The sequence below is a fragment of the Silurus aristotelis genome (genome assembly GCF_946808225.1).
Source record: "Silurus aristotelis genome assembly, chromosome: 14".
Classification (NCBI taxonomy): domain Eukaryota; kingdom Metazoa; phylum Chordata; class Actinopteri; order Siluriformes; family Siluridae; genus Silurus; species Silurus aristotelis.
The window spans coordinates 14,944,789-14,971,573 of record NC_139587.1 but is presented as its reverse complement, the minus strand read 5'-3'; the positions used below and the strand labels follow the sequence as shown (position 1 = coordinate 14,971,573).

The 26,785-nt window shown below is 37.3% G+C and overlaps 3 protein-coding genes across 3 annotated transcripts; all 3 read right to left on the bottom strand.

Annotated features, from left to right (window-relative positions):
- Positions 1-363: 363 nt before the first annotated feature.
- Positions 364-11,381, bottom strand: LOC310736746 (uncharacterized protein). The gene is made up of 16 exons (XM_083560508.1): positions 10,793-11,381; positions 10,263-10,380; positions 9,862-10,075; positions 9,407-9,549; positions 6,564-6,717; positions 6,400-6,455; positions 6,116-6,279; positions 5,915-6,019; positions 5,428-5,553; positions 5,232-5,330; positions 4,989-5,147; positions 3,679-4,297; positions 3,055-3,118; positions 2,605-2,777; positions 2,438-2,523; positions 364-2,357 (listed from the first exon to the last, which is right to left on the bottom strand). The coding sequence occupies exons 1-16, from the start codon at positions 10,982-10,984 to the stop codon at positions 2,268-2,270; spliced, it is 2,562 nt and encodes an 853-aa protein (XP_083416634.1). The 5' UTR covers positions 10,985-11,381; the 3' UTR covers positions 364-2,267.
- A 1,603-nt stretch (positions 11,382-12,984) lies between these two features.
- slc25a5 (solute carrier family 25 member 5) lies at positions 12,985-15,436 on the bottom strand. The gene is made up of 4 exons (XM_083559721.1): positions 15,218-15,436; positions 13,718-14,204; positions 13,497-13,637; positions 12,985-13,401 (listed from the first exon to the last, which is right to left on the bottom strand). Exons 1-4 carry the CDS (start codon positions 15,326-15,328, stop codon positions 13,244-13,246), a joined length of 897 nt encoding a protein of 298 aa, XP_083415847.1. The 5' UTR covers positions 15,329-15,436; the 3' UTR covers positions 12,985-13,243.
- A 1,322-nt stretch (positions 15,437-16,758) lies between these two features.
- Positions 16,759-20,179, bottom strand: slc25a43 (solute carrier family 25 member 43). The gene is made up of 3 exons (XM_083561766.1): positions 19,743-20,179; positions 19,314-19,437; positions 16,759-17,868 (listed from the first exon to the last, which is right to left on the bottom strand). Exons 1-3 carry the CDS (start codon positions 20,012-20,014, stop codon positions 17,650-17,652), a joined length of 615 nt encoding a protein of 204 aa, XP_083417892.1. The 5' UTR covers positions 20,015-20,179; the 3' UTR covers positions 16,759-17,649.
- Positions 20,180-26,785: the final 6,606 nt, after the last annotated feature.

Sequence of the window (26,785 nt, the reverse complement as noted above, 5' to 3'; positions counted from 1 at the left end):
ATATATATATATATATATATATATATATATATATAATTATTTTTTATTTTTTTTAAGCTTTGAATGGAAGCCAAGCTATTCTGGAAGTCCCCTGGTGGTCTAGTGGTTAAGATGCAGCGCTCCCACCGCTGCGACCCGGGTTCGATTCCCGGTCAGGGAACCATCCCCAGCCACTCTTAGTGCCGGTCCCAAGCCCGGATAAATTGGGGAGGGTTGCGTTAGGAAGGGCATCCAGCGTAAAACATGTGCCAAATCAAACGTGCGGAGGATCCGCTGTGGCGACCCCTAACGGGAGAAGCCGAAAAGAAAAGTATAACATATAATTGGAAACAGATGATACGAGACAATAAAAAAAACAAGCAATTTGTACAATTAAGGAACATGTTTTAATTACGGTTGAGCTGACAAATTGGATCACGGTATTTAACAAGCATAAGTCGCTATAATACATATTTAGTATCATCAGGTGCATAATTATTTGGACAATGACGAAATGCATTTCACTGTCTAAACACTACTGGTGTTTAAATTAAACAAAGAATATAATCTACAAGTGCAGACTTTAAGATATTAAACTAATTACTGTTAAGTCTCAGTATGAAGCCCCAAAAGCTGTCACTGCCAGTGAACACTCATTAGGCTGGGTTAGGGTTAGCTCATGATAGCTGTCAATGGAAGTGATTCACTTGTATTTATTATAAATGTAACTACTGACAATAGCAGCTGAATGCATTCTGAAGTGTATGTTGCCTGTTCAAATTCACCCAAAAGAATTAAAACTCATTGGATGATAAGCCAATGCATTCTATGAATGCCACACTTTTTAAAGCCAATGTCCTGCAATGGTCAAGGCTGAAGCCAAAATGCCCAAAAAATAAGCCTGGCAGAGAGAGACAACATAAGCCAAGAAATATCTGGTGACATCTATGGGTTCCAGACTTAAGCAAGTAACTAACAACAAAGCATTTACAACTTCTTCTTTTGGCTTCTCCCATTAGGGGTCGCCACAGCATCTCCATACGCTTCTGTCCTCTACATCTGCCTCTTTCACACCAACTACCTACATGTCTTCCCTCATCACATCCATAAACCACCTCCTTGGCCTTCCTCTTTTCCTCCTTCCTGGTGGCTCCATCCTCAGCATTCTCCTAACGATATACCCCATGTCTCTCCTCTGCACATGTCCAAACCATCTCAATCTCACCTCCCTCACCTTGTCTCCAAAACGTCCTACATGCGCTGTAATAAACTCTTTTCTAGTCCTGTCCATGTCCTGAAGATGTTCAAAACTCAACATCTTCAGCTCTGCTACTTCAAGCTCCCCCTCCTGTCTTTTACTCAATGCCACTGTCTCTCAACCATACAGCACCGCAGGTCTCACCACAGTCCTATAAACTTTTCCTTTCACTCTTGCAGATACCCTTATCACAAATCACTCCTGCTATCACTCTTCTCCACCTTCTCCACCCACTCCACCCTGCCTGCACTATTTTCTTCACTTCTCTAACACTCTCTCCATTTACATTTATGTAGCATTTACAATTGATTTATGATCATGTTAATTTGCCAAAATACAGTTGGTCACCTAAAAATGGGAAACCAAGTGTAAAACAATTCTTAATTCTAACACTGTTTCCAAGAATTTGTATTGAATGTAAATATCCTTAATGTCATTAAATATAAATGTAATGTTATAGACAGTTAAAATAAAAACTATTCAAATTACATTTACTTTGTCAACTGTATCAATGTCCAAATATTTTTTATATCTGACTGTACATTCTTACATATATAACATTTCTTTCTGTGCAATAATAAACATAAATGTGCAATGTTCAATTCCAAGTTCAGTTCACTGATATGTTTCTGCTGGGTTAAGCATGTAGGTGGACTGGCTAATCTAAATCCTACCTGGGTGTTAATTACTGTGTGAGTATGTTCGGCATGGTGCCCTGAAATGGACTGGCATCTTATTAAAAGTGTTTTGCACCCAATGTTCCAGGCACTGTGTCCCCGTCTCAGATGAAGCCGTAACTGAAGTTGGATGACCAATCCACAATGTGCAATATATTTTAAATGCCAAATATCTTTAACAAGTAACTATAAAGTGTTGAGTCCATGTCCTAGAGCTACCAGATACAAAGCAGAACAAAGCTCTTAAAATGAGGTATTTTCTTTTTGACTTGAAAGTGATTTTAAAAACATAAATTATTTCTATAAAATAGGACATGGTATCCAATAAATATGTAAACCTATATTAAACTATATTAAATAGTAGGCTTCACATTTAGCTTAGCCATCACATTAAAACAAGGTTCTCCAGGCAAGAACTTTCTCAATAGATAAATCAGCAACATCTAAAAACAGAAATAATGAAAATTAGAAAGCTGTAAAAAATAAATTGATGTAGTGTTGAAGCATGTATATCATCACTCACATAAACCAGCTTCTTGTTTTCTTCTTCATTTTGAAAGATCTTGAAATTGCTTTCCACATTGGCTTTGTTAATTGCAAAGCCTGCAACTATTAAACCATGAAATAGAAATGTTAACAAGTTAAAATCAGAAAATTTGAGAATATTGCATTAAATATAGCTATACATACACTTTTCAGTCATGAGCTGCAGTGCTTTCTGCTTGGTCTCATTCTTGTCACTGCTTTGAATTCTAGGTTGTGGTACATCCCCATCAGGCCATATGTTATTACAAAGGCCATCGATGTAGATGGCAATCTGAGCTTCTGATGGATTTATCTTTTTTAAAAAAGCCTTCACTTTCCTAAGGAGCAAAAGTAAAAGATTTTCTAGAAGTTCAAAAACTCTTAGGTCGAAAGTTAAGATAAAAAAATATATACATATTTCCTTTGGTTAAAAGTGAATTACTTTCATTTTGCTGTGTGGTGTATAAAAGTATATTAGGCATTTACATGAACTTTTTTGTACTTTGTGAAATTATGTTTTGTGTACTTTCCAAAATGGAGAAAGTGGGTGACAGTCAGGTATATTTATGTAAAGCTTGAAATAAAAGGTGACATTGAAATAAAAAAAAAACTTACTTATTTATCAGTGGTGTGAATGGTGTGACAACAGCCTTCATTAATTTAACGGTGTATGAATTTCCTGTGGAAAGAACATTTTATTTAAAGGTAAATTGATTTAATTTTCATCGCCAATAAAGTCCCCTCTAAAACAATAGGAACAGCAAGGCTTGTACTTATCACAAAGAAACAATGTTATGTCAAGATCACAAGAAAATGTAGTCATGATCATTAGAAAACAAGAAAGAAAAATATTATAATGTACGGCCTCTTTCAGGACTTTGGTACAATCCTGGGAAAACTGACCACTACTGAAGCGTGTGAAACATAGTTCTCAAAGTGGGGTCAAGTAATTGTGTGTGTGTGTGTGTGTGTGTGTGTGTGTGTGTGTGTGTGTGTGTGTCATACTTTATTATATAAATGTATACTTTATCATTAATAGTTATTACTGATTTCTTATACTTATTCCCCTGTTTGACTGGTCCCATTGGATTAATCAATCCCATAAGAAAATGTTTGCTGGGTGGGGAAGTTCAGGATTGAAATGCTCTATAGTTCTAGTAAATGTATAACAGCTTATTAGACACAACTCAATGATGTACAAGTTGTTAAATTGTAAAAAGACATTTATTCTTAACCTACCAGAAAGTTCCTTCAGCAAATCAAATATCACTTTACTGGCCTCAGGTTCTTTCGAATCGTTGGGCATTTTTGTCTCCCCTTCTGGCTGACTCGATGTCTCTTCTTCGGGATGAGATACAATCTCCTTCCTTTTAGGTTTATCAGTTTCTTTTGATTTTCTGTGACAGAGATTTTCCTCCTTGCTTTTATTTCCATTATACTTGCAGCCAGAAACAGCATCATTTGTGCAATGGCCTGAGCTTTCCTCATCGCTTTCAGATGAGCTAGGGGATGAAGCCTGTTCTTTAACATTAAGTTCGAATTTAGGGTAATTCATCTTGGCATATTGAGCTATATTTACAGCAACACTTTGAATTTCAACAGAAGTCACTTCAGGTTGATCACAGACATGAGAAACAACACACATCTTGTCGACGTGTTGTTTTGCACTCTCATCTGTGGAATTTTGCTCAGGTTTGTGTGAAGGTTCTCCGTCTTCTTCCAACGACCCATCTTCATTTTCTTTGTCTTGTTCCTCTATAGAAGCTGCACACACTGAAATTGTAGTATCCAGGTCAGATTGAGGTGTGGGCTCATGTGTGTCTTCATGTTGCGTCTCATCTTCTTTAAAGTTACTAACCTAGGAAATCAAATGAGAGTTTGCACATTATCAGTGGCAAACCAATAAAGGAAAGACATTTTTAAACAATTCTAAAAAGCTAAAAAAATCCTGTCCTGTTTAGGAGATCCTTACAAAACTTGACAAAGTTAACAATCATGAATGAATATTGGAGCTTTGAGGGGGCAATGCTAACCATGACGTGCCATTATGCCACCCTACACAATAAATAATGCTGTATTTTTTTTTTTTCCTAAATTAATATATACAAAAAAAATTTTTTAATGGCAAACACGTCTATATGCATTACAATTACAAACAACATAAGCAAACATGATTTTAGGGGAGAACACTTCTATTTACACTACTTATGGCTAACATCAACTACTGAGAATCTAACATTTAAATTCTGTTCGCTTCTATTGATATAAAGAAACAAATTTTCATCACATCACATCACTCTTTTCATCACTTCACTCTGCAATTTGCCTTATCATAATATAAAAAGTGCACAATAAAAGCTCAGAAAACACAGTTGTTGTATCCAATGACACTAATGTAGGAGTTGTTCCAATTTCAGGTGGGTTTTTTTTTCTACATTAATTGTTGTGTGTTGGTTCAATGGTTCACACATTATTTCACCATATCAAGATAAATTATTTTTATAGTCTGTAGAGTAACACATAGCCTGTCATTTGGTCCACATATTTACCTCATCATCATCTTTACTAGGAGCGAGGAAGAATGCAATCCCCTTCAAAAGATCCCACATCCCTCCTTTATGCTCTTCTTCGTGTAATATCCAGTTCATTGGACCAAGAAAATTGAACACAAGCTCAGATTTACCAAGCTTAGATTTTTTCACTAGCTCCTAATTAATTAAAAAGGTAGATGTGAATGATGTGTTGTTTAATAGAAGGCTTTTTATTATTATTCCATCATTTGTAAAGCTTACTTGTAAGGACTTTTCCAATATGCCTCTTGTTTCCTCTTTATTCCACTCATTATTTGGCTTCTCCACTATTGTCAATAAGGAAGGCAGTTCTCCTATTTCCTAAAAATATATTCAATCGGTTAAAAAGAGTTCCAACTGGTACAACTCCCAAATGAAAAACAGCAGCATTGTTTTACAAACCATATGCATTTCTCACCTTGAACTGATCATAAAACTGTTTTATGTTTGACTGGTTCTTTTTCACATCCCAGTGGAGGTTCTCAGGATCGTCGCTTTCTTCCAAGTGAATGATGAAACACAATTCGTTTTCTTCCATTTGTACCTAGGAGGACCTTTGTGGTTAATTAGCATAAAACCAACAATTTGTATGTACATTTCATTTTCTTAGCCAGGGAAAAGGAACAGCATCTCTCTCTGTCTCCCTCTCTCTCTCGCTCTGAACAGTAGATATGAAACATGCAGTATGCTTTCGATGGAATGCTTTTTGTACACAAAGTTTAATGTGTCATTGTACTGATGCAGAAAAAGTCACCAATTGCCAGTAAGTGCACACTGTGTTAAATAACTTGACCTTCACTATCACCATAGTGCTGAAAATGATTCACCACCCAAACAATATATATTCATATACATCTGCAAGTACAGTACGGATATAAAAAAATATATATTAAAAAGTGACTTACACTTGTGACAGTTACTGACCATTCACCGACCCTCCACATCTCATAGGTTAGCTTAAATTCCATCCTCTCCTCTTGAATGGAATATGTAAGACTTTCCACATCATGCTAGCAAAAATAGCATAAAAAGAAATGACACATGAGTAGCCCAAATATCAATCAGGTTATTTTTTTATTAGTATTAAGGTTTATTTTTTCCCTCACAGAGTCAAAGCTGGAGTCATCTTTATTGTTTTCACCATCACACTCTATTGATGCAGGATGGCGAATTAGTATTTCTATTATGTTTTTCTCCACCTTCTTTCTTTTGAATCGCTTAGGCCTTATTTCTTTGAAGATCTTGGAAAACCCTTGTTTCAGTATGTTGCCTAGATAATGATAAATAAGGAACAGTGTGAATAGTAATTCCCAAAAAGAGTGCATTTATTATCCCATGGGTCCAAGCCTATATTTTTCTAAATATGAATTTATAATAAAAAATGTATCACCTTTTTTTTTAGCTTTGATTCCTTTAGATAGATGTTCCTCTGTTTCAGCTGGAAGACTGCAAAAAAGAAATCAACTTATATTTACTCAATTAAAAAACAATGTCTGGTAATAAATAATAGAACATAAATAAACAGACAATCATCATAATGGTTATGAAACGTACACATCACTGTTCTCACTACCCTTCGAAAAAGGAATGTCTTTATCTGGAACATGTACTTCCTTCATCTTGTTTTCTGAAGGCATTTGTTCCAGCTGAGAAATGATAAGCTGGTTCAAGCTGTCTGGATTAGAAAGCATTTCCACCAATGCCATTGCTATTCATCAACAAAAAAAGAAAAGTAAAAACCAACATGGAGTAAAAATTAATAATAATAATTCTATTTAGTAAAATAATTTAACTCCCATCACCATTAAAATGAAAACATACTTTATAAGGGAAAAAAATCTTACTAGTAACATACAAGAGTGTATAATAAACAAAGATTGTAAATGTTTGGAACAGGCAATATTTTTTTATTTCTCTTTATTTATAAGTTATGATGTCTATTAATAATGTCTATTTTTCCATTGTTTTTGTTAAATTGTATTAATACAATTCATTATTTGTTTTACCTTTTATTTTGTATGCAACTTCCTAGTTTCATTTAATTGATATATGTACATCTAATGATTGTAAATTCACTTACAGTATTGTCAACATGTTTAATCATGTTAATGGTCAACATATATATTGATTAATTAAAATAAAATTCTGTTTTACTGCCATAGAGGTCCTTTAACCATTTTATTTTGACATATACATTAATATAAAATAAATAATAATTAACAGAATAACAAATGAATACTATCGTTTGCACACTAAACACAACCATTATGGTTGCACAAGCCAGTGCACTCTTAGTCCCAAGCCTGGTTAAACTGAGGAGGGTTGCATTAGGAAGTGAATCCAAAGTAAAACGTGGCAAATCAAACATGCAGATCACAAAACTAAATTTCATACAAACAACTGCCATAGGTATTGTTTCCCAACAGGGTACCAGTGGAAATTGGGCTACTATTGGACAAAGGAGAAGAAGGAGAGGAGAAAGTCGTCTACAGAGAAAGCAGGGAAAGGAGAAGTTCAAGAGAGTGGAGTTTAGAGTTGGCATTTTAAATGTTGGTACAATGACTGGTAAAGTGAGAACGGTAGCTGGTATGATGGAGCGGAGAAAGCTAGATACAGTATGTTGTGTGTTCAGGAGACCAAGTGAAATGGGAGTAAGGCCATGGTGTAGAGGTGATACTGAAGGAAGAGTACAGTAAGAGTGTAGTGGAGGTTTAGTGGAGTTTCTGATAGGGTGATGAACATGAAGTTGGAATTTGAAGGGATGATGATAATAAATGTAATCAGTGCTTATGCTCCGCAGGTGGGTTGTGAGATGGAGGAAAAGGAAAAATTCTGGAGTGAGTAAGATGAAGTGTTGGAGAGTGTACCTAGGAATGAACAATTGGTGATCAAAGTGGACTTCACTGGGCATGTTTGTGAAGGGAACAGGTGTGATGGATATGTATGGCCTTTAGGAGAGAAATGTAGAAGCAGATGGTGGTAGATTTTGCTTTAAAAAAAATGGAAATGGCAGTAGTAAATACATATTTTAAGAAGAAGAAGGAGCATAGCTTATATAAGTGGAGGAAGGTGCACAGGTGAACTATATTCTATGAAGGAGATACAACCTGAAAAAGATTGGAGACTGTAAAATGTTGGCAGGGGACAGTGTAGCTAGACAACATCGGATGGTGGTCGGTAGGATGGCAGCTGTATGAGAAGTTGGACATTAAGAAAGGAGGAAAATAATTTGTACTGATTGGCGAGGCAGAGGGAATGAGCTGGGAAGGATGTGCTACAAGTTATAGCAATAAAAGATGCAGATGGAAATGTGTTGACTAGTGAGAAGAGTGTGTTGAAAAGATGGAGGGAGTATTTTGAGCAGCTGATCAATAAGGAAAATGAGAGAGAGAGAGAGAAGGTTGGATGATGTATAGATGGAGAAGCAGGATGTGGATAGGATTAGTAAGTAGGGAAGTGAGAGCAGCGATTAAGAGGATGAAGAGTGGAAAGTCGGTTGGCCCAGATGCCATACCGGAAGAAGCATGGAGATGTTCAGGAGAGATGGCAGTGGAGTTTTTAACAACATTGTTTAACAAGATTCTGTAAGGTGAGAGGATGCCTAAGAAATGGAGAAGGAGTGTGCTGGTACTGATCTTTAAGAATAAGGGAGATGTGCAGACCTGCAGTAACTACAGGGGAATAAAGTTAATCATTCACACCATGAAGTTATGGGTAGTGGACTATGATGTTTGCGGATGATATTGTTATTTGTGGCGAGAGTAGGGAGCAAGTTGAAATGTGTCTGGAGAGGTGGAGGTATGTGCTGGAGAGAAGAGGAATGAAAATCAGTAGGAGTAAGGCCAAGTACATGTGTGTGAGTGAGAGGGAGGGCAGTGGAGTGGTGCGGTTGCGGGGTAAAGAGGTGGTGAAGGTGGATGAGGGTCAACAGTGCAAAGTAATGAAAAGTGTTAGAGAAGTGAAGAAAAGAGTGCAGGCAGGGTGGAGTGGGTGGAGAAGAGTGGCAGGAGTGATTTGTGATAGAAGAGTAGCTGCAAGATTTGAAATGGAAAAATTATAGGACTGTGGTGAGACCTGCTATGTTGTATGGTTTAGAGACAGTGGCATTTACTAAAACAGGAGGCGGAGCTGGAGATTTTCATTGAGAGCGAAGCGATGGACAGTGCTTTTTGACCGCCATTTTTGCAGGCGAGTGTGTTATCTTTTCGTCACTCTAACCCATAACTTGAGCAGCCCAACTCATCGAGAACAGCATTCGTTGACAACGAATTACATCGATAAGTTGTTGCATCCCTATATATGTTCGTATTTTGTAATGCTACATATGCTATGTGGAATGTTCTTGACCAACACCATTGGTGGAATCAACAGTGTGCATGCAAGGAAACAGCACTAACCTTTTGTTACCAGAATTTCTTGTAGGACACAGTAGTACACCTTTGTTTCCCAGAGGTGTTTTGGTAAAAGGTTGTGTATGAGGGCCTCACAGAAGCCTCTGATAACAGCAATCTCTTCAGCAATAGAACTGAAGGCTGGGGACCTGAACAAATTAATAGCAGAGTCGTAAACACAAGCTGTATCTCCATATAGAGATATTTAGAACTAGTAATTTCATTTGAATTGTCTGCATCAACATTTGCGGTGCATTTAAGAAGAAAAAGTGAAGCAATGATGGTTTGCACGCTTTGTAACAGTAAGTTGCAACTAACACTAACCTCTTCAGGAACAGAGAATGTAACAGAGAAAACAGAGAAGTAAAAACAGTGACATGCATATAAGAATGTGAATGTGTGCTAATGCACACCAAGTAATTTGTACTACATTTTGAACCACTATAGAGATGCATGTTTACCCATCTGTTTGCTTGGTGTTGTGAAGGTGCTGGCTAATGAGCTGAATGCAGCCAAGAGTAATACGTGGGAGATCCATGTCCTTGGCCTTGCAAATGATCTCATGCATGACAAAGTTGAAATCAGTGAGCAATGCTGCACGTAGGGGGTGACTGTCTCCAAGTTCTGGAGAAGAGCTCCATGGCAGGACCAGTTCATTGTAGGCACAGTTAAACACTACAAAACACATATAGCCACAATTTTAAAAAGCTTACCTTACTGAACAAACTGGGCATTATAATATGTAAATGTTTATAATAGATTATTATTATGAGCAGCCAAAGAGTCTTACAAGAGTCAAAATAGTAATGTCTATGACTCATTCGGTACTTTTGAGAAAACAAAAGCAAAAGTTAAGACTTACTGTGCTGAATTGACCTCTGGATATTTGGGTACTGTGAATGGTGAGCTGCTTTTTCAACAGTTTGGACTGCTGTATCTGGCTCATCACTGCCAAGTAAATGGCCAGTCACAAATTCCTGCTGTAATAAAATCAGTTATAACATTATTATTACAGTTATAACGTGAACTTTCAATTAGACAGTATTATAATAGGTGAAGTCCTGAATTCAACTTGAGGTAAAAGTAATCAGTTCTAATATAATTAGACTGCCCAAGGAAAATTGAGAGTGTATGAAGTTATATTTGCATATATTCTCTTAGTCTTTCTGTCAGAGGTGGGAAGTACTTAAAATAAGTATTAAGTAGAAATACTTAATCTTTATGTGCATTCTCATAAGCTTTTCTTATTTCCCTTACCGCCCTGAGTGTAGATGTGATGTACCTTATGTAGATAATAAATACACTTATTCTCAAAGTTAATGTGGAGAACATACTTTGACAAAAAATAATAATTAAAAAATAAATAAAAAGGTATTTATTAAGCTCAAATACCTGAGATACATCTTCATTCGGGGCACAGTCCGTTTGGCTGCTGCTTTCACATTTCACGTTGTTACATTGTCCAAGAGTAAATAAACTCAAACACAGAGCACAGCAACCCACCTGGACCAAAAAGCATCCGAACTCTGAAAAATACCATACCAAGCCAAAAACGACAGCAAACACACAACGCCAGAGATACATTTTCTTCTTTGGGCTTTCTTTTCATACATTCACAGCTGCTCCACTTCGGACGTAACGCTCTCTATAAAAACACTTCCGGAAAAGCGCAACTTTAAAAATCAGGAAAAAGTCTAAGTAGAGTTGGACTGTGATACTAATAATGACCACACGATGGCGATGAGAACATTATAAAATCCACCCAAACGCGGACAATTGGATTGATGAGAGTTAATTTCCTGACTACAGAAATCACATTTTTGCCCTGCAATCAGAATAGATCGAGTAGCAAATGAAGCTCAGAGGTCTGATAACAGCTTTCATTTGCTGACATACATATCTAGAACCAGACATATTTGGTTTTAGACCCACCTTTTTTTTTTAAACGATCAAAAAATATTGGAGCAGGTGACTGACAGGTGTTTCTTGTTTCTCAGGCGTGCCGTTTCACTGCCTGCTTAAACAATTACGAGCTTTGAATTTCTACTCTTGGTCTGAAGCCTGGGGTTTTCTAGTAAAAAGCGAGTCATTTTCAAACTAAGAAAAAAGGAAAAAACATTCAAATATCTTGCATATGCATTGGGCATAACCAGTACAGCAACTGGTCTGAACAAGAAGGACCCCACAGGCTGCAAACAGGTTTGCCAAAAAATGTCACAGCTGTGAAGGAAATTCCAAAACAAGGTGGTGACATCAACAACCTGCATTTTTCAAAAGATTTCGAGACCACAAATATAGAGGCTAACACACAATATGCTAACCACACATCAGCATTAAAAAGATACAAGATTGGAATACAAAAACAAATACAGATGTCCAATGATAGTTTAGATCTAAAAAAAATAATAATAATTACCTCTACTAAAGTGTTGGAAAGGTCAAAGTGTGGTGAAAGAGAGCATCTGCTTATGGTCCGAAACACACAAGCTCATTGGCCAAGCGCTGTGTAGGTAGTAATGAGCTTGCATGACTATCTCAAAAGGGCTCTATCATTTTTATAGAAGTAACTCATAACAACATTAACAAAATTAATTCAGAAGTCTACAGAATCTGCCAATTTACAGAGAAATGCATCCAGTGTAATTAGGAGAAACATCACACAACAAGACAATGGTGCAATGTCTAAACAAACTACTAAAAGAAGTTGAGGAACAAGTGTGGAAAAGCACCACAAAAGAATGCAATAGTTTATCATCAGTGGTGACCAGCTTCCTGTAGGTCCTACAAGGCAATAGATTTGCAGTTGATTTTATTATTTATTTTAGAACACTGGTAAATTTTGCTGCCCCACAAATTGGATGAACTGCCAAAGATTTTCCAAGTTGCTAATACATACCTAAATATCAGACAATAAAAGCTAAAATTCTCATCTTGCTATTGCCATTACAATGCCGGTAGGGGAACTTATGTGGTGTTTATAAAATAAAAAAATAAATAAATAAAAAAACCCTGGAAGTAACAACCTTTGATCTGTAAGTGGGCAGTAATGTGTTCTTTGACCTTGTAGTTACAGTTCAATTAAAACAGAGAGGATTCCATATCATATCTATATAGTTAACTCATCAGGCCATAAGTTGAACCTTTGATCCCATTTTATTTAAACCTGGGGAAAAAAAAAAAAAAAGCCAGATTGCAGAATTACATTTTTAATTTAAGAAAAGGAGCAAAGCATACTTTAGTCTGCTGTAACAAAGATGCCAAAAATAAGCATGTGTGTCAAAGAAAGTTCACCTGACAAGATAAATGTACAGAATGGAATTCTCTTTAAGGGTAAGGTGATTTAGGTAGAAATGCAGAGCCAGTGGTGTTTCCCTGTTGGTATAAATGACTCAAGCGCCACCCAGATATTATGTTACTATCAGCTGTTCTTGGCCAAGACCCACAAATACAACTGGAAGTCAGACTGGAATTTGAAACTCTGGAAGTACAGCCTGCCTGTGAATAGTAAGGTCACTAAACACAAGTAATTAAAACCAACAGTGGATCAGCCTTGAAAAAGGATTAAATAAATTCCAACACAAATGTAAGATTGAAGTTTAAGTTGGTCTTTATTGAATTGCATCAAACAGACTGGATGACGACACAGGTTCTATTAACTGGCGTGGCTTGTTCCAGGAATGGCATGATGAGGGGGAAAACAAAGTGCCAAAGTAAAAGCACAAAACTATTCCCACAGTACAACTAGTACTGATATACTAGTTGGTCCCTATAAATAAGGCGGAATTTGAGTCCTTGCAAATGTACAAATTTTACATTGACACCCAAACACTGATGGTCAAACATTTAGATTACTTTCTTTAATTCGTCGTACAGGACAAGCACAAAGGCACCACCCATGCCTCGGAGAACATTAGACCAAGCTCCCTTGAAGAAGGCCTTGCTACCCTCATCACGGGCAATCTTCTTCCAGCAGTCAATTGTACCACTGTACATGATATCAGCTGCAATGCAAAATAAATAGTACATTACTCTCCATACAAAATGTACAAACAGAACTGGGCACAAAAATTTCGCACATAGGCACTATTATGCATACCTCCTTTGCGTCCGGACTGCATCATCATACGACGACGCACTGTGTCGAAGGGGTAGGATGCAAGACCAGCAACAGCAGTTACAGTCTGAGCAATCATCCAGCTCACAATAATGTGAGTGTTCTTGGGATCTGGCAACATTCCTGCAGAAGAAAACAACAAGTCAATTAATAAACAAAAATTAATAGTCTAATCATTATCCCTACACTAACAATTAACTTACCCTTAGCGGTGTCATAGATGCCAAAGTAAGCTGCTCTGTAGATGATGATACCCTGCACAGAAACATTGAAGCCCTGGTACAGACCCTTGAGGCCATCAGACTTGAAGATTTTCACTAAGCAGTTGCCCAAACCTGTGAACTCTCTCCCTGCTCCGGCTTTGCCAACATCTGCTGCCAGACGGGTTCTGGCAAAGTCGAGAGGGTAGACGAAACAGAGGGAGGTGGCACCAGCAGCACCACCAGAGGCCAAGTTACCAGCAAAGTACCTCCAGAACTGGGTGTGCTTGTCAACACCATCCAGAAAGACCTTCTTGTACTTGTCCTTGAAAGCAAAGTTTAGGGCCTGAGTGGGGAAATATCTGATGACATTGGCCAAGTTGCCTCTCCAGAACGACAGGAACCCCTGCTCCTTGGGAATGCGGACGACACAGTCCATAATACCCTTGTACTGCTTATCGACTGTGATTTGTTTGCTGGCATGTTGAACCTGCAAAGGCATACAAGTTACATAATGAGTTAAACAACGTTAAATACACCACAAACATTACTCAGGTCATTGAGAAACTCACATCACAATGTACATTTGTACTGATCACTTCTTTGAGTTCTTTTATAATCAATGAGACACAATGACCAGACCTTTAGCGAGCCGGCTAACAAATAGATCTGAATACAACCTTCCACTAAATCACGGTTCTTTTAACTATTAATGCTGGATATTTTCCTTCCAAAAAGAAACGAGTCCAAATCTGACCGGAGCGGATGCCACGAATACCTCAGAAGTCCCCCCTTGCTACGACCTTGGGCCAAGAAAAAAAACGAAGCACCAGATGCTTATTCTATTTAATTAATCTAAAATACTAATAGTTTGCGATTGTTAAGCAAAATGGAAAATGGTACAATATAACAAAACTTTATACTAAACGCAAAATAAATCTGTTAAACTGAGGGGAGTAATGGCGGAGGGCCGGAGATAATACACTAGAGCGCAAGAAGGGCTTCCAGATGACTAATATGTTGAGCCTCGTTGGAGCTAGCCACTCGGCTAGGTTAGCTCGCTAGCTTTCCGTTCACTTGGAGAGGCCTTGCGTTAGAGCGGTTAATTGTTCCTGGAGTTGTAAGCGCTAAGGTCACGATACATCGCTCGCTATAACTCGCCCGCCAGCTCTCTCAAAAACCACGTCATCATTTTTCTCCCACGAATCCTCAGATACCGGTTTAAAAGATCCGAATTCCGGCATTTCTTTTACTGATACGATTATTTTGCGATATTCAGAATTAGCCTCCCTGCGCTAACTAGCGATCAGCTATTTGTACGCTACACGTTAAATTTACTTCATCTTCTTTTACGTCTGTTAAGTTATAGTATTATTATAGATCTAATAAAGTAATCAAACTATACAGAATGCTATAATTCCCCTAACCGGCTACGACTTCCGGAACACTGTAGCGGTTCATTAATCCAATCTCATTTCTTCTCGTAAATTTGATCCATCTTACCTGAAGAAGTAGTTTTACTCTTTCGATGGGGGCGACAGCTGTTTTGGAGATGGCGGCAGCAATACCACCGGCAAGGAAGTCCTTGGCAAAAGAAACTGCGGTTTCATTCATTGTTAGACGATGTTACTGGGGTGTCGTTTCAAGGAGACAAAATCCCGCTCAGGCGCAGGACTAAACGCGCGGTATGCCGGCTGGGACGAAATGGCCGAATGAAAAGTTGCGAACAGACTTTAAACCGCTACGCTCGCGAGACAAAAAGCGAACCGAGAATCTGCGTCCTGATTGGTTTCTCGGAACCAAGGCGGAGTTTATGTAAATTATAAAAGGACGGATACAGGCGGAAGTCACGAGGTTGAGGTGCGAAATGTTCTCCCTGATTCTAGGAATGCAGTTGTTGAAATCAGTTTTTAAAAGATTAAAATATTATCTGTACTCTTTTACCCACTCGTTTTTAGTTGTGGCTTTGAGGCTGCAGCATGTAATAAAACTACCGGTCAAGGTCAAACTCTTTATAGTTTAATAAAATTAATACATTTTTCTGCCAAAGGTTATTAACGATACTGTAACTGTACTGTAATCAAGAACTAAAAACACATTTGTAGTATATAGGAAGTGTTTGTTGAAATGCATGTATTATTAAGCCTGTGTCCATTGGTTTACATTAAAAACTGGATATTCTAGATGCTTTAAAACACTACCTCAGAACTCTTAAACCATAGTCAGATAGCTGATAAATTATTTAAAAGGTAGTGTAATATCTTAGCATAATGTTCTGATTAAAGGACAGAATTGGTGTAGATGCTATTACAGCTTTTGTGTGTGTGTGTGTGTGTGTGTGTGTGTGTGTGTGTGTTATGAAGTGCTTTGAAACAGAGTAAGAGTATCCCTCATATGTGGGTTTGAATAGAGAAGTTGACTCTCTGGTTGTTTTTTAAGGGTGAGGTAAAAGCTGTGCTTATATTGTCCCTAAGGTCAAACTAGTTTCTACACCACTTTGCCTTATATTGCTTGTATCCCTGGCAGATCAGTGTCAGACTTAATCATTGATCAGTGAAAGAAAAGTGAAAGGGTCAATAAGCAAATTTGCCCTCTTTGTTTGCCAAAGTCTTCATAATTGTGTTATCTTTATCAGCAGAGGCAGAAATTGTCGGCTAAACATAAATACATATAAAAGTATCTGACACTAATTAATTGTAATATTAGGCTGAGTGTAAATAACAAATACATGAACTCTATTATTTCTTTAAACTATACTGTATTTGAGCTAAGTAGGCCTATTAAAAATTCAACATTCCGATTTTACTCATGTTGAAACAGCAGTATTATTGAAGGAATACATACAGCGCATCTTATTTATACATCCGATGCAACTCTGCTTATTCCAAAAGATTGAAAATATCAATGTATTTACATAATGGTCATTCTTTGGACCCCATGCAACTTTGAGAGGTACTTAACCCCTGTACTTTATGAAAGGTGTTTACTACAAGTGTGAAACATAAAACAATAACAATTTGCAAGCAAAAATGCAAGCCAGCAAGGACTATAGATGAGTTTAATGTATAAACAGAAATAAAATGTTTCATACCACAGCATTTACAATTATTCATTGTAATAAATAAAACATGATTTTACAAATTTTTTTGTATTTTTTTGTAAAAAAAAAAAAAAACAAACCTTTATTGCACATAAATAAGAAGTACATTTAAAATAACAAAAGTAATTGCATTCATGAATTGTTTGAAGGCACTGAAATAGTCTATCCTGAGAGTCACTTAACTGGCCAGTGATATATGTCTCAGACATTTAAAAAAAAAAACCAGCACCTGTTTTTCCACCACAGTAATATTGATACAATATTAATATTGATTAATACTGTCTGAAAGATGTCACAGTGTTATTTACCACTCTCAGGTATTTATGAGGTATCGAAGGAAATAGGGTTGTGTTTCCATTAAAGCATAAAATCATTATCTGTTACATGGCATACTAAATACATAAATTAATGTAATAATACATTTCTTAACTTTTAGCAATGAGTACTGTTACAAAGGATCTACAAAAGGTCGCACGAGATCAATTCTCAGGATGTCCATACTGTTTACTAAATACCTTCAATATTTACCCAGCATCGACCATACAGAACACTTTGTGCATACCATTGTGTGTCAGCAGTGTCATTCAAAGCAGTAAAAGTGTTGTAACTTGCACTTTAGAACCAAATGTTCTTTCTTACATGTATTGAACAGAACTTCAGGTGAATTCAAGTGTATTAATCTGTTTGAGTATATTTAAAAGTGGTTGTATAGTTTAAGCAGAAATGTCAACACCAGAGAAAGTGCTTCAGCAAACAGTGTTCTTTTTTACACAATAAAATAGAAAAACTCCTCGTTTTTCTCTCTCTTTCTTATAGGTATTTGATTATAATATGATTAGGTTTGCCAACGATTACCCATTGATGAACTTTGGGCCTGTATCTGTCGGTTTCTCAGGTAGCGCTTAAACTCTTGCAGTTCTTCTGGGCCCAGGCTTTGGTCCACTCCTGGTTTGAGTTTATAGCTCAATGGAGACACGGTGTAGCCATTTTGGTAAAGACAGAATTGCTTGCACATCTCAAAGCAGCTGAAGAGCAGGCCATAGTAAGGGATGATCTAAACAAACACAGCTGATATTGACATCCATTCAAGACACAACAACAAAAGCAATAATAATAAAACAAAAAGTAATTCACAAACAGTGATTGTCAGTGTCCAAGCACTTCATAGAACTTTGCATACAAAAACATAATGTTCATTATTTAATTCCCCAATGTTACATCAATCTGCAAAGTCGTTAAAAAATTAAGACTTTGGAGTGGCCCAGTCAAAGTCCTGACCTGAATCCTATTAAGATGCTGTGGCATGACCTTAAAAAGGCAGTTCATGCTTGAAAACCCTGTGGCTGAATTACAACATTTCTGCATCGATGAGTGGAGCAAAATTCCTCCACAGCTCTGTAACAGACTCATTGCAAACTAATGCAAACGCTTGATTGCAGTTGTTGCTGCTAATGGTGGTACAACCAGTTATTAGGTTCAGGGGGCAAACACTTTCACACAGGGCCATGTAGTTTTGGGTTTGGTTTTCCCTCAATAATAAAAACCTTCATTTTAAAAACTGCATGTTGTGATCACTTGTGTTATACAGTATTTTACCAAAATTCGTTTAAGGATCTGAAAAATTTAAATGTGACAAACATGAAAACATAAGAAATCAGGAAGGGGGCAAACACTTTCACGCCAATGTATCTCATTAGAGGCCACAGCATGGCTGTTTTAGGCTTTGAATTCCATAATGAAATAAATTGTAATGTTTCTCTTTGTACTATAAGTTTCCCTAGACTAGAATTTTGAAAATAAAACTGCATTAGAGATCATAGTCATGATTTCTATTTATTTATTTGTTCAATACTAAATCATAAATGACAAACCATAGCAGCTTTAATTTTTATACAATGTTTGATATAATGCAACGTTTCTTATTGGCAAACGGTCCTTATTCGAGTATAGCATATAGAAAATATCTGTACAGTTATAAATATAATTTGTGTCCTACAGAGCGCTAATCTATAACACTGATGATGTGTAAGCAGCTCGAGTTACAGCCTTATTTCCTGGAACTAATGACATTCTTAAACTGCTGAAGAGGACAGTGTTATATATATACACAGTATGTATGTATGTCATATATATATATATATATTAATTACACACACACAGTAATTTTATTTATTTATATATATATATATATATATATATATATATATATATATATATATATATATATATATATATATAAATGTATATGTATATGTATGTGTGTGTGTGTGTGTGTGTGTGTGTGTGTGTGTGTGTGTGTGTGTGTGTGTGTGTATTTGTTTGTGTGTCGACACGTGGAATGCACTGCTCGTGTATTAACTCATCGGACTTTCAGGACCAGGAGATTAATTTGACTAAAAAGTGATAACTTTAAATGTTAAAGATTACATGTACATTAGGGATTATTTGGACACGCCTATAACATTTAAATCAAGGATTCTCTGAAAGCCACGTGTGGACCCGCCCTTTCGGTGTGCCGAGGCGAGCAGTCATGACGTCATCGAACGTGTCGGGTTTCCTGCTCGGTGATTGGCTTAGCGCAAAGGCGTGATGATATCGCGTTGAACTGGAGTAAACTTTACAGCTAACATATACAAAAAAAAAATTGCTGACCTAATTAATTATAAAAACACACGAGGCCCAAAGTATAAAGAGAGAATGTTAAATAACAGTATCCGGTTTAGCAGCACTGTATTAAGTGAAGTATGGCTAATGTCGGAAAGGAAAAACCTGTGGTGTAGGAAGGCTAGCTAAAAGCTAAATCCCAAAGACAGGAAAAACATTACAATACAATCAAATCCTTCATGTTTTTCAAATGACAACTAAAGCAATGTAGCACACGCGATCATTACAATAATAACAATATAATAAATCCAAATGAAGACTCACGTTTTGTAGGTTCCCAGATGTATGGCACTATATGGGAACAATCTCAGACAGGAAACCGAATTTCCTTTCCAAAATGCCCGAAAACCTTCACGCTGATAAATGAGAAGAAAGGTGCGCATAAAGCCATGTTTGCAGTGAAAAGTTCCCACCTGGCTCAAAATTTTCACCACCTCAAGGGGCGAGGTGACGGTTTTGCTAAAAATCCCTGCAAACCCGACACACAGAAAACTTTGAGAACCTGTCAATCTGTCATCCTTGTTCACGGCTGCCATTCCTTTACGTTAAAAAACACACAGCCCTAATAGATAATGGATTGCAAGCTAATTTACTGAGCAGATGTACTAACACAAAACTCTACAGCCACAACGACGTATTATTACAACGTCTATTGGCGGAGTAAGCGTTATAAGAGGGGATAACCAGGTTCAGCTGTGCGAGCACCAATCGCTGCGCTGTATTTCATATTCTCGGTGGGACCGCGCGCTACTGTCTATCAATCAGAAGAGGATTTTGCAACACGCACCATAACAATTTTCCCACCACCGGAATGTGGGGGATGACGCATATAATTAAACATAATAAAGCGCATATAATATTACTTTACTCATATTATATGATTGAATGGTTAATTTTATTATTACATACCGTGCTAATCAAAAGTTTGGTCACATCTACTTCAGTGTTGTATGTTTATTTTTATTATTTTTAACATTGTACAGACATCCAAACTACGAAAGAATACATTTTAAACTATGTAGTAAATAAAAATTGTTTAACAATCTAGAACATGTTTTATATTTTCGAATGCCTAAACTAGCTACATTTGGCTTTGGTTAACAGCTTGTCAAACTCATGGCATTCTCTCATCAGACTGATGAGGCAGTCACCTATAATGGTTTTCAATTCACATGTATGTCTTTTCAGCTGATAGTTTGTGGCATTTCTTTCCCTCTTAATGTTCTTTAGACCATCAGTTGTCTTGTGCAGAGGAAAGGGTGAGTACAGAGTCAATAGCCCTATTAGTTCTACTATACAAATCCTATTATGGAAAGAAACACTTAGCAGTGGAAAGAGAAAAGACAGTCCATCATTATTTGAAATGAAGGATTAGTCAATCTAAAAAATCTAAAGGATATCTTTAAATGTATTCTTCAAATTGCCTCTTCTGATATTTTTTTTACAAACACATTGTCAGTTGTGTATTGCATCAGTAGCACTGTTTGATTTCTGCCCCCACTAACTTTAGATGCTGGTAAAACCAGTTGGAACAATTTAACCTCTTTTTAGCAGATGGGTTATTTAGTAAAATGTGATCATTATACCATGGTGCCAATTTTTCTTTTGATAGAAAAAGCATTATCTAGAATTATCTGAAACGATGGCTATACACATTCACATTTATGTGGGATCAAAGAAATGTGTTGTTCTTTGTGCTATTAAGCCTGGCAGTGGTACCTTCCAACAAGACAATGTCTGAAGTATGATAAAAGTTGTGGGAGTGAATGGTTCTAGCCATAACTTAAAAATAGTCTTTTTGGTGGCAGTATTTGCGGCTGATATGGTCCTTCTGGATGAATGTTCAACTGGAGAATGGAATCGTCTAACAATAGAAAGGTATCTCAGGATATAGCTAAATACAGTAAATCCGAAAGAACATAACATACAAAGTTCCAAAAAGGAACCACCACATGACAGTCCCAAAACATGTGCATGTAAGTGCCCACTGTAGTCTTTAAAGCAAAGGGTTTGTTACCAGTGCATAAACGTCATGGACAAGACTGTAGACCTGCACAAGGATGGAATGTGCTACGAGACCTTCAGCAAGAAGCTTGGTAAGAAAGAGACCGCTGCTGGTACCATAATTCGAAAATGGAAGAAATACAAGTCAATCGCCCTCACTTCATTGAGTAAGGATGATTCTAAGAGAGGTGGGGGATGAGCTCAGAATTACATGGGAGGAGCTTGATAATCATCTCAAGAGAGCTGGGACCACAATCACCAAGAAAACCATTGGTAACACACCAAGGTCCCTCTGCTTAAGAATGCACATGAACAGGTCCTTCTAAAGTTTGCCAATGAACATCTAAATGATTCAGAGAAAGCCTGGGAGAATGTGATGTAGTCAGATGAGACCAAAATTTTGATCTTTGGCATTAACTCGACTTGCAGTGTTTGGAGACAGAGAAATGCAGAATATGTCCCAAATAACACCATTCCCACTTTTAAACATGGAGGAGGAAACATTCTGCTTTGGTGTTGTTTCTCTGCTAAGGGTACAGGAAGACTTCAACACATAAACGGGGCCATGCACTGCAGAATTCTGGATTAGAACCTTCTGCCCTCAGCCAGAACACAGAACATGGGTTGTGGATGGGTCTTCCAGTATGACAATCACCAAAAACATAACACCAAGGCAACAATCTAATGGGTTTTTTTTAGCCCATTCCAGCCTTGTGCAAGGTCTACAATCTTGTCCATGATGTCCTTTGACAGCCCTTTGGTATTGCCCATGGTGGTTGAGAGGTTTGAATAGAAGAGGTTGATTCTGTGACGGGTGTCTTTTTTTACACATAACGAGTTGCTATTAAGAGTGCTTTCCTAAAGGGACAGGACCAATTGGGTCTGTGGGAATTAGAATTCTTGCTGATTTGGTACAGGATCAAATTCCTAATTCACTCAATCAAATACAAATTAATTTATAACATTATTTTTATGTTATTTTGATAGATTTTTTTTATATTCTGTCTCTCTCTGTTAAAATAATTGTTCATTGTTCATTTCTTTGTAGGGTGTAAACTTACAAAATCAGCAGGGGATTAAATAATAATTTATATATATTTACTCCGAAATAAAATGATTTGCTAAATAGTTACCAGTTGTAATTAAATAGTTAATAGTTCCTATTTTAAAGAACCAAATAAAATAAATAATTTCTGAAGTGTGATGTTTAGCTTTCTTTGTATTCCTCCATTATCATTGTGTGAAGGCTATTTAACTTATTTTACTTATTTGCAAACCTCAAACTTTTAAACCTTTTTTTAAACTATGATCTTGATTGTGAATACTGAAAGTATTGTAGCTCTTTTTTTCCCTAAATTTTTTATTGTGCAGATAACCCAGCCATTAGGGTTGCACAAGCCAGTGCACTTTTAGTGCTGGTCCCGAACCCGGATAAATGGGAAGGATTGCATTATGAAGCTCATCCAGCGAAATACATGTGCCAAATCGAATATGCGGGTCATGAATCAGAAATTCCGGATAGGTCGAGGCCCGGGTTACCAAGGACCGCCATAGGTATTGTTAGCCAACAGGGTACAGGTGGAAATTGGGCTACTGTGGCCCAAAGGAGGAGAAGAAGAGTAGGAAGATGTCTACATAGATGGCAGGGAAAGAAGTGTAGGAGAGTGGAGGTTTGAGTTGGTATTTTAAATGTTGGTACTATGACTGGTAAAGAAAGAGATATGATGGAAAGGAGAAAGGTAGATATATTGTGTGTTCAGGAGACCTAGTGGAAAGGGAGTAAGGCCAGGAACATTGGAGGTGGGTTTAAACTGTTCTTATATGGTGTGGATGGAAAAAGAAATGGTGTAGGGGTGATTCTGAAGGAAGAGTACAGTAAGAGTGTAGTGGAGGTAAAGAGAGTTTCTGATAGGGTGATGATCGTGAAGGTGGAAGTTGAAGGGATGATGATAAATGTCATCAGTGCCTATGCTTCACAAGTGGGCTGTGAGATGGAGGAGAAGGAAAAATTCTGAAGTGAGTAAGATAAAGTGGTAGATGGTGTACCTAGGAAAGAACAATTGGTGATTGGGGCAGACTTTAATGGGCATGTAGGTGAAGGGAACAGAGGTGATGGGTAGGTATGGCCTTAAGGAGAGGAATGTGGAAGGGCAGATGGTGGTAGATTTTGCTTAAAGGATGGAAATGGCAGTGGTGAACAATTATTTTAAGATGAAGGAGGAGCACACGGTGACATATTAGTGAAGGAAGGTGCACACAGGTGAACTATGTTCTATGTAGGAGATGCAACCTGAAGGAGATTGGAGACTGTAAGGTGTTGGCAGGGGACAGTGTAGCTAGACAGAGAGTGAGGACTGAAAGAAGAATAAGATGGTGAAAACTAAAAGAGGAAAAGTTCAGACAGGGGCTCAGTGGTGGTGAAGAGGATGGAGAAGGAGTGTGCTGGTACCAATCTTTAAGAATAAGAGAGATGTGCAACCATGCAGAGGACTACAGGGGAATAAAGTTGATCAGTCACACCATGAAGTTATGGGAAAGAGTAGTGGAAGCCATTCTGAGAGAAGAGGTGACCATCTGTGAGCAACAGTATGGTTTCATGCCAAGAAAGAGCACCACAGATGCATTATTTGCTTTGAGAATGTTGATGGAGAGGTATAGAGAAGGTCAGAAGGAGTTGCATTCTGTATTTGTGGATTAAGAGAAAGCGTATGACAGAGTGCCGAGAGAGGAGTTGTGGTACTGTATGAGGAAGTCAGGTGTGTCAGAGAAGTACGTGAGTGCAGGACATGTATGAGGACAGTGTAACAGCAGTGAAGTGTGTAATAGGAACGACAGACTGGTTCAAGATGGAGGTTGGACTACATTAAGAAGGGTATCTGCAAGAGCGAAAGGGAAAGTTTATAGGACTGTGGTGAGACCCGCGATGTTGTGTGGTTTAGAGACAGTGGCATTGACTAAAATACAGGAGGTGGAGCTGGAGGTAGCAGAGCTGAAGATGTTCAATGGGGTTGATGACGATGGACAGGATTAGAAATTAGTTTACTAGAGGGACAGCGCATGTTTTGGAGACAAGGTGAGGCAGGCGAGATTGAAATGGTTTGGACATGTACAGAGGGAGGACATGGGGTATATCGGTAGGAGAATGCTGTGGATGTAGCTGCCAGGAAGGAGGAAAAGAGGAAAACCAAGGGGGAAGTTAATGGATGTGGTGAGGGAAGACATGCAGGTAGTGAAAGAGGCAGATGTAGAGGTCAGGGGGGGTATGGAGACGGATGATCCGCTCTGGCAACCCCTAATTGGAGAACCCAAAAGAAGAACAAGAAGATTTTCTTGTGCAGGTCCTATTTATTTATTTATTTTAAATAAATTGCAGAGATTTCACATGGGTAAAATGTACTTAGTTACATTGCTGAAAATAAGCTTCATAGTAAAAGAACAAAATCAATTAAAAGTGAATTCAAAGCTGTCCATCAATTAGTTGGTATATTAATATTTTAGGGTTGCCTGATTATATTATATAACAATAGAATATATAGAATTCAGTAATTTATTTAGTTGTTTAAGTCTTCAATTTTTTCCACACATTTCTTTCAGCTAGTCTCCACATCAGTTGGGTTAATAATAACCAGTAGAGGGCAGCCTGTACTTAATAATGGAATATTCATACATAGTTACGTAATATTCATGCAACCTTAACAGCTCTCAAACATTATCTTTGCATTGATATAGGTCAACAGACAAAATAGCTTGTAAATTATTGCTTGCTTCTTATTTTTATTTTCTGGTATTATTTTAGCATACCAGGCTTTACTGATTACAGTGTTTAATATATGTATATATTCTCTTGTGAACAGTACCTTGCTTTTTTTCTTGTTAAAAAACGCAAGAAAATATTTTAGTTAATGTAACATTTTTGCACCATTTAAACCAATAAACTTGCAGGATAAAGGCTTTGAGGCGTACCATAACTGAACCCAAGAGGGACACTAGAGGGAGACATAAGGCTGCTAAAATCTTGAAAGGGTCATCAATACCTATAAGTAGGATCAAAATTAAGCAATGATATTGTCTTTGAATAGACCAGAGTCTGTGACTTGTTTTCACTATATAAGTGTGTAAGTGTGTATAAGTTGTAATATTTGGAATTGGTTAAAAGTTACTGTGCTACTGTCAAAAATTTGGTGTTAATGTAAGTTGATTGAAATTACAAAACAAATGGTTTGATAACTTGTAATAGTAAATTCATATTTGACAGTATAATTTCTGTAAAATAAAATAAAAACATCATCCAAATGACACATGTACATGGAAATTGTATTCATTTGTTGAAATATGACACATTCAATTACACGAATTTCTTAAGGGCATGTACGCTCACTGTATCTCAGCAGGATCTTGTCGCTTTTTCCTGTTGGAGTCGGTGTTTGTTTTTGTTCTGTGTCCCCTTGTGAGGTGCACCTCCCTCCCCTGCTGAGCTGACAACCTCAGCTCCCTGTGAAGAGCCACTTGGCTCCTTCACTACTGAAATAACAGATTCCCGAGAAGGAAACGACAGCTTCTTCAAAAGAGCACCAACTCAGAGGTCTTGTGCCAGGGGGGGTTGGGTATAACAAAGAGCGGTGAAGGGATGTAGTTCATCACTACTCTTACTGGTCCATTAAATAATTGAAATATTGATTATTAAATGCTTATAAATACATAGACAAGGGCAGGGTAAGACTTTAACACTGCAGATTTCCACTGCATCAGTGTTGTGATGTCATTGGTATGACATATATAACATTTTTACTGACAAAAGGTGTACTTGACTGAAAATGAATTCATGTGTTGCATAGGAAATACATTTTCGAGAGTGAAATTGATTATAATTGTGTGATGATTATAATTGTGTGCAGACTGAATGTGAAGGTACTGTAGGTAAAGGTGAAAAGACTGTTATGAGGCCTCATTTATAAGAACTTCATAGCTTAAAAAAGAAGATTCTCATAAAGAGTCTCATAAAACTTGCAGCATATCCTTTAAACATGTCACTTGAGACTTCTTTGATCTTATTGTCATATTAATGTGTCCCTTAATTCAAGATAATGAGATGGTGCTGGTTTAAAATAACTAGTGTGAAGTGTGTGCATGTGCTGTCTCGTATCCATTAGGAGCTGAGCCATTTAACATGGCTCCCATGTAATGTGTTGCCGCAAGGTCTCCACCACACCAGATGAATCCCCTCCCCATTCCTTTCCCATTCTCTTGATCTCCTTTACACTTTCTCACTCTCTCTCTCTCTCTCTCTCTCTCTCTCTCTCTCT